At 49.9% G+C, this 19,187-nt stretch overlaps 1 protein-coding gene across 1 annotated transcript; it reads right to left on the reverse strand.

The window, feature by feature from the left end:
* Positions 1 to 4,676: 4,676 nt before the first annotated feature.
* LOC128847131 (neuritin-like) lies at positions 4,677 to 18,547 on the reverse strand. The gene is made up of 3 exons (XM_054046480.1): positions 18,373 to 18,547; positions 13,626 to 13,773; positions 4,677 to 5,171 (listed from the first exon to the last, which is right to left on the reverse strand). The coding sequence occupies exons 1-3, from the start codon at positions 18,413 to 18,415 to the stop codon at positions 4,946 to 4,948; spliced, it is 417 nt and encodes a 138-aa protein (XP_053902455.1). The 5' UTR covers positions 18,416 to 18,547; the 3' UTR covers positions 4,677 to 4,945.
* Between the last annotated feature and the right edge of the window lie 640 nt (positions 18,548 to 19,187).

Consider the following 19,187-nt stretch of genomic DNA (forward strand, 5'->3'; position numbering starts at 1 on the left):
CTTCCAGGAGATGGCATTGTTTCCTCTCCTAGAAAGGAAGGTAAGTGCCCAGATGCAGATTGGAACAGACAATACTGTAGCCTTGGGTTGTCAAACTTTTTAGTGGAGATAACATATGAAGAGAGATTATCTCCCAGCCACCTCCCTTCTCATTCACAGTAGGATGAATTTCCCTGCTATACCCTCCAAATGTGATGACATCATAATACTGTACTTGCTTACAGGGAAAACTAATATCAGGACAATATGTAATAGCTAAAAATATATCTCCTATTGCAGTTTAGCAGCTGAAAATAAGAACTGCTAGCACTGTGACCATATGCTCTGAAGACCACCAGCAGCTGCTGAACGGACCACACTTTGGGAACCTTTGCTGTAGCCTTATTAAACACCATCACTGTGGGCTCAACTGACCTGGCATATCTTCAGAACAATTCTGATCCCATTTGCAGGGGTTTCAGGGCTGAAGCATGTAACCAGAATGATCTGTTATGATTTCTTCCAGTGTACATTATCCCATACAGTTTGTGAAGAGCCTGCTGCATATATGTGACCCCAACTTCAGCAGTAATCTCATGAAACCATAGCTATTAGTTCAGATCTAGGCTGAATAAACTATCTTTCCACTCTTGCAATATTGGTAATTTGGGATATTCCACATCCAATTGAGCCTCTAGATGAAAGGCTTTTTGTGATATTCAACCTTAATGTCTCCTGTCTGTCAGTACTAGTGTGAGGGAAGGCCGAGTCCCATATGCAGAAAGAAGTGCAGGGTCTTGTAGGTTTGATCAGTGGGTCAGTAACACACTGCCAGGAGTCACTTCACAGTGACACTCAATCACATTTTTAAGGGTGGATCTTCTTGAGGAAAATATCAGAGCCTCCTTGATTAGAGTTAGATACCAGGGAGAAGCAATGGAGGGATGTAGTAGTCCCACTCATTAAAGAAGAAAGAGCTGCTGACTACACATACATATTTGTGAGACCACCTGATCTAAGTGTTACTGTTATGTTTCCCATTCTCGTTCTTATTTGGAAACAGTACCACTTATTTCTCAATGGACTAGACCGGTTATTCTCAAATTGTGGGTTGGGACCCCATTTTAATAGGATTACCAGGGCCAGCGTTAGACTTGCTGGGGCCTGGAACTAAAGCTGAAGCCTGGGCCCCAGAAGCCAAAACTCGGGGTTCAGCCTAGGGCACTGGGGCTTGGGCTCCTCCTTCCTCTCTTTTGTGTGTGTGTGTGTGTGTGTGAGAGAGAGAGAGAGAGAGAGAGAGAGAGAGAGAGATGTAGTTTTTGTTGTCAGAAGGGGGTTGCAGTGCAATGAAGTTTGAGAACCGCTGGACTCTAGACCCTGCTGCATTGGCATGAAATGCTGTAATGTGGGATTTGAAATATGTTTGTTGACAGGTCTGGATTCTTTGCCTCTGAGGACTTGAATTTATACTATATGTCAGTGCCTTTTGTAGGAAAATTCAGTGCCTACCTGTCCTTGGTTGAAGGGGGCAGTGTCTTTTTAAACCAAAAACTGAGTTGGAAACGCTGAGACCCTCCACTCCCATGTCATAAAGCCTAATTTTCACTTGCACATAGTTGATGAATTCTCAGCAGTTCTTTGGCTTTGGAACTTTTACAGTTGTACACCAGAGCAATGGCAGATGGTCTATTTCTTAATGAACCTTTTCTTTAGTACATTGGAGCTGAGGGGTTTTGCTCCCAGGGAGATTTTCTCCAACACCTGCTCCCTTTCTGGGGGTTGCAGTAGTGTCAGCAAACTGGATATTTTCATCCAGGGTCTGCAAGGTTTGGCAGGAAGTAGGCTTTGCAGAGAGTACTAATCATTAAGACATCATTCTGTCTTCTAGAACTGTTTAAAAGCTTGAAAGTTTAACAAAGGGGAAGATGCCGATCTGTTAAAGCAGCTAAGAAGAGGAAGCCTGTTAAGGCATTAGATAATTGTTTACTAGTCTAAACCATACTATTGCTTCCTTTAAAGCAGAATTAAATAGGTGTGGCCACAAAGCAGTCTCTGCCTTGGCCGTTGGCAGTGTCGAGCTACTCCAGCTTTCCCCCATAGGAGAATGTGTAGGGAATGGGCAGGGACACTGATAGTGGGGAGAGGAGAGAATGGAATGAAGCCACAGCCTATACTGCATTTTGTATCAGAGCAGAAAGTAGAACCAAGCTGAATATGGAGTTGAAACTAGTTAAATCTAAATCCTACAATGCTCCTTGTTAACCGCTTCACCCACGAGGTACCATTGTGCCCAATGCCAGAGATGTTTGTCTCCCTGAAATCCGTATGCCACCCTTAAGAGAGTGTTATTAATGTCTTCCTCATCAGCAAAATCTCTGGATGCCCCATCTGGAAGTGGAGTTTAAATACTTGCTGCTCCTCCCCTGAGCTGTTTCAGATTTCTTGGGAGCTGCCACTTCATTAATTTTGTAGAGGACTCCCTCCCTGCTGACAATGCAAGCAGGGTTGCTTAGCAGTGCTGTGGAGAGCAGGGTGGTAAATAGTAACTAGGGCAGCAGGCAGAGTGCAAGAAGTTACACAGGAAGAAACTTGACTTGTCAAGGATGGCACTAATGGACCTCTTGTTTGCAGTGTCAGCAGAAAGGCCAAAAGATATTCCTTGCTGAAAGAAAAGCTTCCGTATGTGCCTGTAATATACTTGGCTAAATCCCAAGGGCTAGCAGTGCCTCACTTACTGGCCCACTAAAGTCATTGTTCACACTCTAAAGCATGTTCCCAGATTTGTGAACATTGTTAGAACCTTTATACCTATTGTTTCTAATTCATACATGCTGGTTTGAACCAATCTGTGGATGTGAGAGAGACTAACAGAAAACACAGGCTCCTCAGTTGGGATAACTAACAATGTCTTCCCTACTGTGGTAATGGGAATCCTCAGAGCTGTGCAACTCATCCATACTGTATGTTGCTAGATGCTGCTTCCCTCTATTCAAAATTGAATGAGTGCCCTGTTCGATGGTCCTGAGTGTCATAATAAAAGTATATACAATTAATGCTACAGAGAAAGTGGAGCAGGAGCTTCTGTTCTCCCTGTCTCATAACACAAAAACAAGGGGACCTTTAATACCACTAAATGATGGAAAATTAAAAACTGATCAAAGGAAAGACCTTTTCACCCAGCGCATAATTAAACTGTGGAACTCGTTGCCACAGGAAGTTGATAAGACCAAGTAAATCGCAAGATTCAGAAAAAGATTGGAGTAATATCAATGACAAGAGGATCCTAAGTTGCTATACTTAAAGCTAACAAACACTTTGGAAAGGATATAAAACAATATACTCAGGCCTTAAACCAAGCTCCAACTATTAGGGATCAGGATGAGACCTTCAATGGGCACAGATTATCCCACATCTGCCAACTGCAGATTTCTTGTACCTTCCTCTGAAGCATTTGGTACTGGCCTGTCAAGGGATAGGTTCCCAGACTAGATGGATCTTGGGTTTGATCCATTCTGGAAATTCCTGTTCTCTTTGAAGTGCTGTAATAGGTGTGAAAGAGCAGACCTGCACTGATGCACATTATTGTCTTAGGGTAGGTCTACACTACCCGGTAGTTCGGCGGCAAGCAAATCGAACTTCTGGGTTCGACTTATCGTGTCTTGTCTGGACGAGATAAGTCGAACCCGGAAGTGCTCGCCGTCGACTGCGGTACTCCGCTCAGCGAGAGGAGTACTGCGAAGTCGACGGGGGAGCCTGCCTGCCGTGTCTGGACCGGGGTAAGTTCGAACTAAGGTACTTCGAACTTCAGCTACGTTATTCACGTAGCAGAAGTTGCGTACCTTAGTTCGAATTGGGCGGTTAGTGTAGACCAGGCCTTAGACCCCCTTGCATGCCCAGGTAGGGCCTCTAGGGGCCAGGAGATAGGGCACAGTTAAGTCACTGCTTTCAACTGCCAGATAATACAGTTGAGTTTTTCAACATATCCTGAAATCACTTGCAAGAGTCTCTTGGTATTGCAAATATGTTTAATGGCAGTGTTGAAGCCGTGACATGAACAACTGTCTGGGCTGCACTGGAAGAGACAGGGAGTGACTGTGCTATAGACCAAGAAAGCAAGACAAATGATTTCCATTTTGACAGGTGTAGGTTATGCAACAGACATTATTTGATATTTTTGAATTACACAGTCAGTCACAGTGCTGCTCACAGGTGTCTCCTGGGATACTTTTAAAGCAAAAGAGTTATTAGAAACCTCTAGCCCAACCCTCCCCCTTTCCCCATTATGTTTTTCCCTCTTGTTTCCTTATGAAAGGGATTTACACACAACGCAAGAGTCACTCAGGTAGCCAGGTGCATCCCACAAGAAACAGACATGTCCGAGATTGTTCTGCAAGGGGAGGCTTCACCATCCCCAAAGGGGAGGATTCTACTAGCAACATGACAAAGAATCCTTCCTGCCTTTGACAGGTTCAATACATTCTCCCTGCACTTCAAAAACACCACCAATAATTGCTTCCTCCCGCCCATCACCACTGAAAAAAGTGGAGCATTTGTCTGGCAGAAACAGGCAGCTGAATAAACAGATTCGCTTCCAGTGACTATAGATAGAAAAGAGTGCAAAAGAACCTAGTGTTTAGCACTAATCCTGGATTTCTCCCCAGTCCTTTGGCCCTCAGGCTACAGCCTCCAGCACTCTGCACCGTTAGTCGGAGCTGTGGGTGCACTTGCAGCTGGACAATGTCAAGTTATAGCAAGTGCTGAGTTTATGATTAATCATGTAAGTTACTTAGAGACAGTGCAACCAAGGAGATGCTGCTCTTCTGAGGCTCACAGACCTGGAATAATAAAATCAAGTGTTCATCCAGCACCATACCCAGTATTTCTCAAAGGTTTGGAAATACTACATTTCTGATCATAACTACACTGATAATACCTCTTCGTTCCAATACTTTCAGAGCTGCTCCATTTACAAATTAAGCCAAGTGACCATCAGAGAGAGGCTTAAGACAACAACATTTGAAACATTTGTCAAGCTGAAGCTCTGGGAGCTGTTGGGACTGCAGAGATCAAACAAGCTGCCTTGGAATTTGATTTTTCTAGATTCCTTTTTCAAAGTCTCCCAGATACTTGCTGCCTCCTTCTGGCACTCCCAAAGAGCAGTCATGGCGCACATGTGAAATTCATCCCAGTACCTGTAGCCGAGGGAAGAATGGAGGCTGTTAGTTCATTTAAAACGCCACAGAGCAGAAAGATCCAAGACAAAACCTTTCTCCCCACAGGAAACTCTCAATTCAATTGGCCCCTACATTTACATTTGGTGCACTTATTTGGCACATGATGGCTTTGTGTTCAGCATTGTATAATGCCTCAAGATAGAGAGTCTTAGTCCTGAATTGCTTACAGTTTAAGGCCCCAATCCTGCAATGAGCTCCTCCCATGAGAACTCCTCTACCTCCTTGAGTTCAGCTGGGTTCTGCACAAGCTTATGGCTCTACCTGCACTGAGAGGATGGCAAGATCAGAGCCTTAAAGAGAGGCAGAAGCCAGATGCACTGGGAAATCTAAGGGAGACTGACCCAGTGGTGGTTTTTGTTAGTGGAATCATAGGGTTAGAAGGGACCACAAGGGTCATCTAGTCCAACCCCCTGCCAAAATGCAGGATTTGTTGGGTTTGAACCATCCAAGACAGATGGTTACCCAGTCTCCTTTTGAAAACCTCCAATGAAGGAGCTTCCCCAACCTCCTTAGGCAGTCTGTTCCATTGTCCTACTGTTCTTACTGGAAGTTTAGTTTTCTACCTCCCTGCTCTGGCATCATTAATCCCCCTTTGTGGGTCTCACAGAGCTCTTTTGCTAAAAACTAACCCCCCCAAACTTGTTGAAGTGTTTCTACAATTCTTTTGAAAGCCAATTAAATCCATTGTTTTTCATAAACTGCTGTCCCCCTTCAGTGCTTGGAATTCCAACTCTGAGTCCCTGAAAGTGAAACAGATTAAGAGCAAATGTTTGACTGACTTCATTGCTCTTTGTCCAAGCTGAATGATGGGCTTGGGCACAATGTGATCACAGACTGGGGGTAAGAACACTGGCTCTTGAAAACTATTTCAGTTTTCTAATCCAGTGTCTATACAGAATGAAGGAAGAGTCTGTATTATTTTTTTATGTGCCTTGGTTTATTTGCTTGCTGACATGCCTGAGTGGAAGGAGTTAAATCAAAGGAGGCTGTTAATGAGGTGAGGGGAAGAAACAGGAAATGAAACAATGACAAAAATAAGATATGCCAGAGAGAATACCAAGGGTCCTGGTCCTGGATAAAGCTATGGAGAATTTATTGGAGAATGCCTCTGCCGGGCTCCAACTAGATGAACAAGGTTTATTCTTCCTATGCCTGAACCTAGAATCAAAGGGGATTCTAAAGCCTTAAAGACCCTGGCCTAGGGAGGAAGGAGGAGTGAGCAGGCAGTAGTGGCTGGGGAGGAATCTCTGACAGGGAGAAACAGAGGATGTTCAGGGGCTGTCTGTCGCTTCCAGCGCTGGAGCAGGGAGGTCTGGGCTGAGTGAAACTTACCCAACACTGGTAAGGAAAGAAGGAAGGTTAGTTAAGACCCATATGAGTCTTTTGTTGTTTTACCCCTTCTCTCTGCATACTTACAGGTTTCAGAGTAGCAGCCGTATTAGTCTGTATCCGCAAAAAGAAGAACAGGAGTACTTGTGGCACCTTAGAGACTAACAAATTTATTAGAGCATAAGCTTTCGTGGGCTACAGCCCACTTCTCTCTGCATACTGTGTGCCTTTGGTGAACGCATAATGCTGTTTTTGAGTCACTTTAATTGGCTGCTGTTACGGGCCTCTGGAGGAAAAGGGTTTACAAGGCCCTGATACAGCTGGCATGTCAACACATTGGGAAACAGGGGCTCCCACCCAGAGATCCAGCCCAAGAGAGGTTGGACTGTGGGGTTCCACCCTTTGAGAGAGGTGCAGGAAGCCAAGCCTGTCATCTGAAGGATGCCCTCAAGAGGAACTGAAAGTGGTCCGAAGTGCATCTTGCCCTGTAACTGTGACAGTGTCATTTGTAGCTAGGGTTGCCAACTATCTAATCGCACAAACCCAAACACCCTTGCCCCACCCCCAGCCCTGCCCGAATGCCCCACCCCGTCACAACCCTTCTGTGAGGCCCCGCCCCCTCTCACTCTAGCCCCCCTCCCTCCGTCGCTTGCTCTCCCCCACCCTCACTCACTTTCACCGGGCTGGAGCAGGGGGTTGGGGTGCGGGCTCTGGACTGGGGAGTGGGGCCGAGAGGTTTGGAGTGTGGAAGGGGGCTCCGGGCTGAACCTGGGACAGGGGGTTAGGGTGTGGAAAGGGGTGCGGGCTCTGGGAGGGAGTTTGGCTGCAGGAGGGGCTCAGGGCTGGGCCAGGGCATTGGGGTTCGGGAGGGGGTTCGGGGTGCAGGCTGTGGGAGGGAGTTTGGGTGCATGAGGGGGCTCAGGGCTGGGACAGGGGCTTGGGGTGTGGGAGGAGGTGCAGGATGTGGGCTGTAGGAGGGAGTTTGGGTGCAGGAGGGGGCAGGGGGTTAGGGTGCGGGAGGGGGCTGGAGCAGGGGGTTGGGGTTCAGGAGGGGGTTCGGGGTGCAGACTCCGGCCAGGTGGCACTTACCTCGGGTGGTTCCCAGAAGTGGCGGCATGTCTGGCAGCAGCTCCTAGACTCGGGGTGGCTCTGCGCGGCGCTCGCTGCCCCTGCCTGCAGGCACTGTCCCCTGCCCGCAGTTCCCCGTTCACGGCCAATGGGAGCAACGGAGTTGGTGCTTGGGATGGGGGCAGCATGCAGAGACCCCCTGGCCGCGCCTCCGCCCAGGAGTCGCTGCCGGACATGCTGGCCGCTTCTGGGAGTGGCACGGAGCCAGGGCAGGTAGGGAGCCTGCCTTAGCCCTGCTGTGCCACTGGACTTTTAGTTGTCTAAAATCTCCCGGATTGGCTTCAGTAGCCTCCAGGAGATCAAGCCCGATTCTGGGAGACTCCCGGCCAAACCTGGAGGGTTGGCAACCCTATTTGTAGAAGAGGTGAAGAGAATTTTTCATAACACATGGGGCCCAATTCTCAGTTATTCTTTATGCCTCTTGGACAACATAAAGGAGTAGGGGACTGCCCCCCTGAGAAAACCCTCTGTGCAGAGAGCTTCCCTGGCCAGCACAGTGGATCTATACTGCCCTGCACCAAGTCACTGAAGGTAAATAGGTACGTCTACAGTCTCTTGAGCTATTAGACTGACGGTGAATTCTTCTCTGTCATCTTACTAGTTTGCTGGCCATATTCTTCATGGAGGGACACATCTAGATGTCCCATCTCAATCTGGGAGATTGAGCAGACCATCTGGCTGGGGTCAACATCCCAAGCATGGGAAGACATCTTTTTACTTTTGTCCAAATCTTCCTTTCCTGGAGATGACACTATTTTTTCTTGAAGTATGGACATTAGTGCTTTCCTTTTTTAATAGGATTTATGTCAGAACACCAGCTGCATAGAGTTCATTAAATAAAGCCAGTGTGGCAGAATAAACGTCCTGAGATCATAATGAGAAACATTGGTGCCAACTAAGGTAAGGTCTTGTGTTCATTAGGGAGCTACACTCAGGACCCTGCAGCAGCTAAACTGGGAAACACAGCTCGGTCAGGTAGGGGTTAAAAATGATCTATCTCTTCAGGCAAAAGATTAAGTGGGGCAGAGGAGAGAGAATGTCAACTTTTAGTGGTGGTTCTACTTTCAGCTGCATGATCATAATTCCCACAATGCTTCACTCTTCACAGCCTCCATCTGTTCAGCCAGACAGGCTATGATCAAATGACTTGTCAGTGTTGGACTCTGGGGAAATACTGCACAAGCAGAACTGAAAAACAAATGCTGCTGATTTCATACTAGACTGCCTTCCAAGGCATCAATTATTCTGATCTCCATATCTGTCACTGACCTGTGTATCTCACTCCTGGAGAGAACATGGCACAGGAGGGGCTTGAGAAAACCATCCTACATTAGCTGAATTGTAGATGGCATAGGGAGAGTTAAGGGTTAAAGGCCAATAACTGCCCAAGATATTCCTTGGTGGGAAAGGGGATCATTACTTTTTTCCTTCAATCACAATAGCCCCGGTGGTCTTGCAGGGTTGGCCATTCACCAGGACCTACACAAGAACCCCTGCTAGCATGGTCAGGATTCCGGTGCTACGTAGCACCGTCTGCAGTTCCAGTGTTTTACTAATTTTCTGTATTTGTTTTCAGCCACTCTAGTGCCCTGGAGCTTCCAAGAAAATCAGGCTTTATTGCCAATTGGAGCAGAAATCAGTTGTTTCTTTAGAAATGAAATAAACTTTGTTTTTTAAAAACACTGAAAAGCTGTTTAGTAAAGCAGTCAAATACATTGTTCGCATCCACAAAAAGGGCAGTGGTATGATATGCTGTTGTGTGCTGCCAGGAAGAGATACATGCTACGGTTCACAGTATGATACATGGACTCCTCTGAAAGCCCCTTTAAAGGAACCTGGCCATTTTCTACTGCCAGCGAAGATGTCATTTGTCTTCCGTTCCCAATTCAAACCAGAATCTCTGCCCAGCATTATCAGTCCAGGAGGCTTTTCATTCTAACCCCCTTCTAATCTTGCTGAAAGTTCTAATTTGTACATGGGATTTGCCATTTTTTTTAAATGGAAAATGTACAAAATTTTCTATTATCAAAATTAAATAGTTTGTTCAATGCCAGGCGGACCCAACACAAAACATTTTGTTTGTCAAAATGAATTGAAACATTTCATTGTGGGTCAGTTTGACGTTAATCTGTGTCTGTTTGAGTTGCCATAGTACCTCATGGGAGTTGCAGTTCAGGTGCTTCATGCCCCTTTTCTTCTCTATGGGCTGGGCTCCCTGGCTGGACGAGATCTCCTATGATTAAAGCTGCGTGTCTGTCACAGAGGTCATGGAAGTCATGGATTCTGTGACTTGCCATGACTTCTGCAGCGGCTGGTGCTGGGCTCAGGGGCTGCCCGGCTGGTCAGCCCCTGGGCCAGCAGCAGCAGTTTGGGTGTGTGGGAGGGGGCTCAGGGCTGGGGCAGGGGATTGGGGTGCGGGGCTTTGCTTACCTGGAGGGGGTCCTGGCTCCCACCAGCATGTCCCTAGCTCCTAGGCCAAGGGGCCAGGGGGCTCCGCACGCTGCCCATGCCCATAGGCGCTGCCAGGGCCGTAGCAACAAAGAACGTGGCCCCCTCTGAACATATGTCCGGGCGGGGCCCCTTACAATGCAGAAACTGGAATGCGGTATTTATTTTGCCACTTTTAGGGGCCCCCTTCTTTGCGGGGCCCCCTCCGGTCGGAGGGTACGGAGGGCGCTCGCTACGCCTCTGGGCGCTGCCCCCCGAAGCTCTCATTGGCTGCAATTCCCGGCCAATGGGAGCTGCGCAGCCAGCACTTGTGGCGGAAGCAGCACGTGGAGCCCCACTGGCCGCCCCTCCCCCCTAGGAGCTGCAAGGACATGCGCAGTCAGGTAGGGAGCCTGCGAACCCTGCCAACCCTTTCCCCCCAGCACCAGCAGGGGTCCTGGCCACCCCCCTGCCCCAGCATGCACCCCCGGGATGCCCCCCTAGAGCACCATGGCCTCCCAGCCCAAGTTTTAGTTCGGGGTATATAGTAAAAGTCATGGAGAGGTCACGGGCTGTGAATTTTTGTTTACTGCCCGTGACCTCTCCATGACTTTTACTAAAAATACCTGTGACTAAAACGTAGCCTCACCCATGATGCACCAATTCAGGACAAAAGCAAGTGTGAAATATTGGAATTTTCCATGGCCTGGAAATTCTGATTTGTGACCAGCTTTACTAGCTTGGGCCTGATGTTTCTCCTCCTCAGAGCTGGCCTACATTAGAAAAGATGTACTGGTTCAACTAGATTGATTTACAATCTGTCTAGTTAAACTGGTACAAACCTCCAATGGGGAGTGGGTGTCTACATTAAAGCTCTGCACTAGTTTAAATAGACCAATTTAAAATTAATCTAGCTAAACCGGTGCAGTGCTACTAATGTGGGAAATGTATGAATTTCAGATTTGGTTCACACTACAGACCTGGGAAAGTTCATGTGTGCAATGGTGAGGGGGAAGATCCATCAGAAAACAAGAGCACCTAGGTCAGGTTTACATCACAGCATACATCTGGGAGTGGGGGCAGGGTTACTTCGCACCTGGTGGCTGGGTCAGGTTATATTGTGTACAGCTGGGGATGATCCCCTAGGAAAACAGAGACAGCTTTTCCTCCAGGGCACCTACTCTCTGGAACTCCAATCTGTCCTCTGAACCAACCTAGTAAGGTAACAGAGTTTAACAAAAGTCTTTCCTCCTTTCTAATCCGTTGGGAGGCCCAATGTTAGATTTCAGATCATTCCTATGAAGTGGTTAAAGCCAATAGAAACAGGCACGCACAGCTCTCACTGACCAGCTGAAGAGGATTTATGGGTTTTGTGGGGGAGCACTACTCACTCAATCCAGGGAGAAGTGGGGGAACTCCCCTCTACTTCTAGCCTAGAGGAAGCTCTGTTCACCCCACTCCACCCCCTGCACAGCCTCCCCACTTACTTCCATCTCCTGTTCCCTGTTTCTATGTCCTCTGTTACCTTGGTTATAAGGCAGCAGCCCTATCCCAGAAAAAGACCTAGCTGACACCACTGAGTTCACTAAACAGAGACCCCACCCCCTATGAAGCTGGAGATACATACATAAATAATTGGCTCCTGGATTGCATTACTTCCTTTAGAGCTAGCTTAAATGATCCGTAACCCCAGTTGCTTAAATCCAACGCTGAGTTGCCTTGTGTCCTTGGCAATATCACCTCCCTCCTCTGTGCTTCAGGTACACCTTCTGTAAACTGGGGATAGTGACTCTTCTCTTCATGGGGGAATGGAGTGGGGTGTAAAGGTAAAAGCTCAGTGTTTGGGAAGCACTCAGATCCCTGGGTAGAAGGAGACAGGAAGAAGAAAGAAGCAATCTGTCCCCCTTTCTAGGCAGTGCTCCCCTTTGCTCCACACAACAACAGTGAGGTTGACTTCTCTCCACCTGGGACAAATGGATCCTGCACTCGCTGTCAGGGATCCTGCAGAGTGCTGGCAGGAATCTCCACTGGTGCTGGAATTCTGTTGTGTTCTCCTTTCCAATCGCTTGGGCTGGTGGGCTTCTCAGCTCGGTCCTGGTATCTTTCTTCCCTGGCAAATGGTTGCCTGTTGCATCTCGTTCCTGTTCCCATGCAGGGCTAGGAATTCATTTCCGTTTTCAGCAGCCCCATCAATCCCACCGCTTGTCTCTTTCACTAACCCCTAACCTTGAGGTGTAAGAGAAATGCCTTCATTCAGATCCTGCCTGTCATTTCCACCCCTCCCACTTCTCATTGATTCCTTATTAGTTCAGATGCTCTTACTCCTCTAATCTTCTCAGCCCTCCTCCTTGGGCTCGAAGGTTTACACCTCCCCAGTGCATCTGTCTTTCCCTTGATTGCTTTCTGCATCTCCGTATCCCCCCCCTTGGCCTTTTCACTCCTGTGGATTCATTGCTGGGGATGCTCAGAACCCTCAGCCATCTTCATTTATCTCTGCCAACTTTTCATTTCCTCCCTGTGTCTCCCTTCCCTCACTTGCTTTAGCTCATTCCCTTTTAATCAGACCTTTCCCTGAACACACTCTGTGGTGAACTCCAGCAGCTTTACTATTTTACCCCCTTCCTTGCTTTCCCCTTGGTCCTGATTAGGTTATCACCCCTGGTATCTGAATGGATCCTCCACCTTTTGAACTCGGCTGTGAAGCTCACCTGCTCACTGAGGGGCCTGGAATTAAGGACTTTCACCAGGAATGAACTGGGCCCTGACCCTGCAGCAAGGACCCTTGAGTTCAGCTTGCTTTTAGGCTGCTGACACCTGATTAAATGCAGTTTGCACTCTGGCTCCAACTGCTCTTGTGTGCTTAATCCTTGGCATGGTCTAGCCTGGCAGGATTTTCTTGACACCTTTTTTGCTATGTCTCATGCAGCCCTAAAGGCTAGAGCCATGCTTAGTGGGGGGAGCTCTCCATCTCCACCTACACTAGCTGGGTGCAAGAGTCTTCTTCTCCACCGATCTCCTGAGGACAGGAAAGAGTCGTTATCAGGGATTGGCAAGCAGTAGCCTCTGTCCCAGCTCCTGCCTGAGGTGGGAAGCAGGAAGGTGAGGAAAGCCTGGCTTATGCTGAAAGAAATCTATTTTTGTCAGAGAAAGCAGCCAGAGGCAGGTGGGGGGCCTGGGAGGCTGAGTGGAAGAGGAGGTTAGAGCATGGTATCCCAGATGGGCGGATTACCTAAATCCTCGGGCACCCTACGCTGTCGCTAAAAATGCACAATAATAATAATACCCCAAACTACTCTGCATGGGTTGCATCCTCCGCTTTGATTGGGAGTCCTTGGAGGATTTGCTGACTCCCTGCTCTGCAGGCTCTGTGGTGTCCTACTGTCTCGGCCTGCATGAGACTAGAGGGTGTGTCTGCCTGGGTGTGTGTGTGTGTTCTGCATCTCAGGAGGTTGGGGTGAGCACGACAGTGTGCGCATTTGCCCTGTGTTCGTAGGGAAGAAGAGCCAGAGCTGGGGGGTTGCTACTCACCCGCAAACAGTGTGCAGCCCCTGCACCTCATCCCTGTCGTCCTCCTCGTAGCTGGCCATGTTTTCCCCCAGTTTTAAGACACAGTCAGAGAAGCCTTGGTAAATGTTTTCACATTTAGTTTCTGAAGCCAGCGACCTGACCAAATACCCTATAAAACAAAAAGGGGATTTATGTAACAGTGTAGCAACCCAGCTCTGAGTCAGCCCGGTAAGGTCACCTCCCAGAGGCTTCCCCACAACTTCTAGCATGGGCTGTGGGAAAAGAGCCCATGTTCTCTGAAGGGCTACATACATGTAAACGCCTGCATAAACCGGAGGGTAAACTGGGCGAGCTCATGGCAGCTATTTCATGGTCACTGCCAGCTTGTGCTTCACAGTCTCAGCTTAAAACAAGCCTCTCGAGCCCTCATCACTGGAAAGAAACTTGTGTCAACACGTGAACCAAATGTCACCAATGCAGTGACGTGCCCGGGTTTGCAAGCAGCCTGCAATAATAGCTCTGAAAAGGGGAACTGCTCATATTCATTGTGATGGGACTTTAGCAGTGAAGCCTAACGATGATGATTTAAATAGCAATGTTGTTAACTCTTTCTCCCTCTTTTTTTTTTTTTTTTTTCCTAGCTGTGGTCAGCAGTGAATCATATTAGGAAGCTTGGTGTAAGCTACACCGCAACATGTCATTTTAGTGCTTTAGGTGGGCAGGGCTTGGTTTGTGGGAAGAGCTAGGGAGAGTACCTTCCCCTACACAGACACCATTCCATCCCTGGAACAAATATGAAAAAAAGGAACCATTAACATTCTCTGTTCTGCTGGGAAGGGGAGAAATGCACTTTTTAACCCTTAGTAAACAGGGTTTCTTCTTAAAAAATCAGTGGACTCAGTGATGACACAAAGTGGGGACCTGTTCCTATTTCAGCCCTCAATGAATCCCATTCTGCCCAAAGGGGAAATAGCAAGAAGAATGGCCAAGAATTCAAACCTGCACTGCCCCTTTTTTTGATTCCCTTTGGGATGGTTCCCAAGCCCTCTGTGCCCAGAATTTCAGGAGGAAGATTTCTCATGGATGACTACTGAGAGAAAGTTTGCAGATGACACAAACTGGGGGTGTGGTAAATACTAAAGAGGACAGGTCACTAATACAAAGCAATCTAGATCGCTTGGTAAAATGGGCGCAAGCAAACACTATTCATGTGAATATCGCTCAATGTAAATGTATTCATCTAGGAACAAAGAATGTAGGTCATACTTACAGGATAAAGGACTCTATCCTGGGAAGTCATAACTGAAAAATATTTGGGGGGTTGTGGTGGATAACCAGGGCCGGCTTTAGCAAGAGCGGGGCCTGATTCCTGGGGGCGGGGCTTACTGCAAGCCCCACCCCCAGGAATCAAGCCGCACTCCGGCCGTGTTCACCGGGCTTGGGTCCGGCCCAGAGCCCCTTGGCGGCTGGAACCAGGCCGCGCCACGGGGGCCGGGCCGGGGGGCCGGACCCGGAGCTGTGCCGCGGGGGCCGGGCCGGGGGGCCGGACCCGGGGCCGCGCCGCGGGGGCCGGAGCTGAAGCCACGCCGCGGGTTGGGCCGGAGCCGCGCCGCAGGCCGGCGCGCTCACCCGGAACCGGGGCCGGACTAGGCCGTGCCTCCCCGGAGCCCTTCTCACGCCCCCCACCACTCCGGGTTCTCTGGTGCTGCCTGCCCGCCCCTGCTTCTTTTCAGACTTCCCGCGAACCTCTGATTCGCGGGAAGCAGGGGAGGGTGAGGAGCAGGGGGCGGAGCATTCAGGGGAGGGGAGGAGGGGGAAGTGAGCTGGGGGAAGGGTGGAGAGCTGCAGCGCAGGGCTCTCTTAGCGCAGGGCCCAATTCAGCCGAATTGGCCTAAAGCCGGCTCTGTGGATAACCAGCTGTACATGAGCTCCCAGTGTGATGCTGGGGTCTAAAGGACTAATGCAATCCTTGGACAAGTAAGAGTACAGACGTTATTTTAGCGTTGTTTCTGGCACTGGTGTAACTGCTGCTGGAACACTAAGTCTAGATCTGGGGTCTGCAATTCCAGATGGATGTTGATAAATTGGAGCGGGTTCAGAGAAGAGCCAGGAGAATGATTAAAGGATTAGAAACCCTGCATGATAGTGACTGAGCTCCTTGAGAGGCGATCTGTTAGCTTAACAAAGAGGATTAAAGGGTGACTTGATTAGTTTATAAATACCGATATGAGGAACAAATAGTTAATAACGGGCTCTTCAGTCCAGCAGAGAAAGGTCTAACATGATCCAAAGGCTGAAAGTTGTAGCTAGACCAATTCAGACAGGAAATAAGGCACTTTTCACAGTGAGAGTAACTAACCATTTACCACGGTCTGTATGTGCTGTATTCTCTATCCCTGACCATTTTTTAATTGATTGGATGTTTTCCTAAAAGCTCTGCTCTGGGAACTATTTAGGGGAAGTTCTCTGGTCTGTGCTCTGCAGGAGGTCAGATGATAGAATCAATTCTGAAGCACTTAGAGGAGAGGAAAGTGATCAGGAACAGCCATCATGGATTCACCAAGGGCAAGTCATGCCTGATTAACCTAATTGCCTTCTATGAGGAGATAACTGGGTCTGTGGATGAGGAGAAAGCAGTGGATGTGTTATTCCTTGACTTTAGCAAAGCTTTTGATACGGTCTCCCACAGTATTCTTGCCAGCAAGTTAAAGAAGGGGCTGGATGGAATGACTATATGGTGGATAGAAAGCTGGCTAGAATGTCGGGCTCAACGGGTAGTGATCACTGGCTCCATGTCTAGTTGGCAGCCGGTATCAAGCGGAGTGCCCCAAGGGTTGGTCCTGGGGCTGGTTTTGTTCAATATCTTCATTAATGATCTGGAGGATGGCAAGGACTGCACCCTCAGCAAGTTTGCAGATGACACTAAACTGGGAGGAGTGGTAGATACGCTGGAGGGTAGGGATAGCATACAGAGGGACCTAGACAAATTAGAGGATTGAGCCAAAAGAAACCTGATGAGGTTCAACAAGGACAAGTGCAGAGTCCTGCACTTAGGACGGAAAAATCCTATTCACTGCTACAGACTAGGGACTGAATGTGTAGGCAGCAGTTCTGCAGAAAAGGACCTAGAGGCTACAGTGGACAAGAAGCTGGATATGAGTCGACAGTGTGCCCTTGTTGCCAAGAAGGCTAACAGCATTTTGGCTGTATAAGTTGGGGCATTGCCAGCAGATCGAGGGACGTGATCATTCCCCTCTATTCGACATCGGTGAGGCCTCATGTGGAGTACTGTGTCCAGTTTTGGGCCCCACACTACAAGAAGGATGTGGAAAAATTGGAAAGAGTCCAGTGGAGGGCAACAAAAATGATTAGGGGTCCGGAGCACATGACTTATGAGGAGAGGCTGAGGGAACTGGGATTGTTTAGTCTGCAGAAGAGTGAGTGGGGATTTGATAGCTGCTTTCAACTACCTGAAGGGTTCCAAAGAGGCTGGATCTAGACTGTTCTCAGTAGTAGCAGATGACAGAACAAGGAGTAATGGTCTCAAGTTGCAGTGCAGCAGATTTAGGTTGGATATTAAGAAAAACTTTTTCATTAGGAGGGTGGTGAAGCACTGGACTGGGTTACCTAGGGAGGTTGTGGAATCTTCTTCCTTAGAGGTTTTTAAGATCAGGCTTGATAAAGCCCTGGCTGGGATGATTTAGTTGGGAATTTGGTCCTGCTTGGGGGGGGGGGGGGGTTGGACTAGATGACCTCCTGAGGTCCCTTCCAACCCTGATATTCTATGATGATCCCAATGGGCCCTTCTGGCCTTGGAATCTAGGATTCTTTCACTATGAAAAGGATGGGAGAGAAGAGGCTGCTCTGGTGACAGGTGCTTAGTTTATTGTGTCTCTATTGTGTGCCGGTCCCTCTGTGACCCGTGAGAAGAGATCCTATTCCTGGCTAACCAACCAGCAGAGCTCAGAGCCAACTGCAGTGCTCCATGCAGAGGGGAATGGCACCCTCCTTGCCCCCTCCCATGGAAACAGGGCTGCCCAGAGGATTCAGGGGGCCTGGGGCAAAGCAATTTTGGGGGCCCATTCCATTAAAAAAAAGTTGCAATACCATAGAATACTATATTCTCGTGGGCACCCCTGTGGGGCCCAGGGCCTGGGGCAAATTGCCCCACTTGCCCTCCCCCCGCGGCCCTGCATGGAGAGGGGACTTCTTTGCCCCAGCTGAGAGCGGCTGAAATGCAGCCATCTCCGTAATTTACACGGCAATTGCGACCCACTAACTCCCCCAGCAGGAAGGGCCCGGGGGAGGTTCCTGCTCCCCTGCCCAGGCTGGGCTCGGGGTTAAGATGGGAAGGGCCACCGGCTGCCCCCGGAGGTTGGGCGCGTCACACCAAGGGATGAGCTCGGGAAAGCTGCAGCCAGGGGATGCCTGGGTCTGGGTGGCGGATCTAACTCGCGGTGCCCACTGCGGGCCACACGCCCCCCGCTCCCCCTCCCAGGCGGAAGCCGAGAGAAAAGCCGCCCCCAAGGGCAGCCTGGGCTGGGGGCGCCTGCAGGCTCCGGGCTCGTGGCGCACCGCGGCAGCCCCGCAGCTCAGCGCCAGGGGGCGCCACCGCCGGCTGCGCTGGGGTGACCCCGCCGGGGCGGTGCTGCCCCCCAGCGGGACTCTGCCCTATTGCTGAGGGGCCGGTCCCTGCCTGGCTCCCCCGGCGCCCGGTTCGAGCCTGTCTCCTGCGGGACCGGAGCCGCCCGCGCTGCCCGTTCCTTACCCAGCGTGAGGAGCAGCAGCGCCGTGCCCATCCTCTGGCCCATCGCCTTCTCCGGCGGCTCCGCTCCTCAGGGGCTCCGGCGCGGCTCCGTGCCCGGGATCAGCAGCAGCCCCCCGCTGCAAGGGGAGTTCATGGTCCTGGAAACTCCGCGATCGCTCTTCCCGCTTCCCAGAGCCCCGCGCAGCGCCCGGCTCCAGCTGCCTCTCAAGCCCTTTGCATTTCCCGGGGGTTCTCCCCCTGGCCGCTCGGTCCCTGCTGTGTGATGCCCCCGCCCGCCAGTGCAGCTTCCAGGGGGTTGGGGAACCCCGCGGGGAGTCTCCTTAATACCTAGCCATGGGAAGCCCCCTTCCCTGGTCCTGCAGAGCTGGGCGGCTCAGGCATCTGGAGAGTTCAGCTCCTTCCCCATCCCCTTCTCCTCCCCCACCTCCCTGCCCCTCCCACAGCCCCGCCATCCCCACACCTGTCTCCGGATGGAGAGGAATAGCCAGAGCCCGTGTGAGCGCTGAGCTCAAGGGATGGGGGCGGGGGTAGGAAATACAGGGGGGTATTAATAGTCTCACGCACATACACCCCCCAGAATCGATCCCTGGTGAAGCGCAGGTGGAACTGGCTCGTCGCAGGCTCTGTAAGAGAGGGACTTCGCATCAGAAGACCCTGGAAAGTGCATTAGCAGGCAGGTGGATTAGTTCCCAGCCTTGGGAGTTCTTAACAATCCTCCCCAGATTGATGTGGCCCCTCCTGGCGTCTCCAGCGGGTGGCATGTTGGGCTCTGGCTTCCAGAGGAAGGGCAGCAGGAAATTTCTCTGAAGAGCAGC

Source organism: Malaclemys terrapin, chromosome 12 (genome assembly GCF_027887155.1).
Source record: "Malaclemys terrapin pileata isolate rMalTer1 chromosome 12, rMalTer1.hap1, whole genome shotgun sequence".
In the NCBI taxonomy this organism is placed as follows: domain Eukaryota; kingdom Metazoa; phylum Chordata; order Testudines; family Emydidae; genus Malaclemys; species Malaclemys terrapin.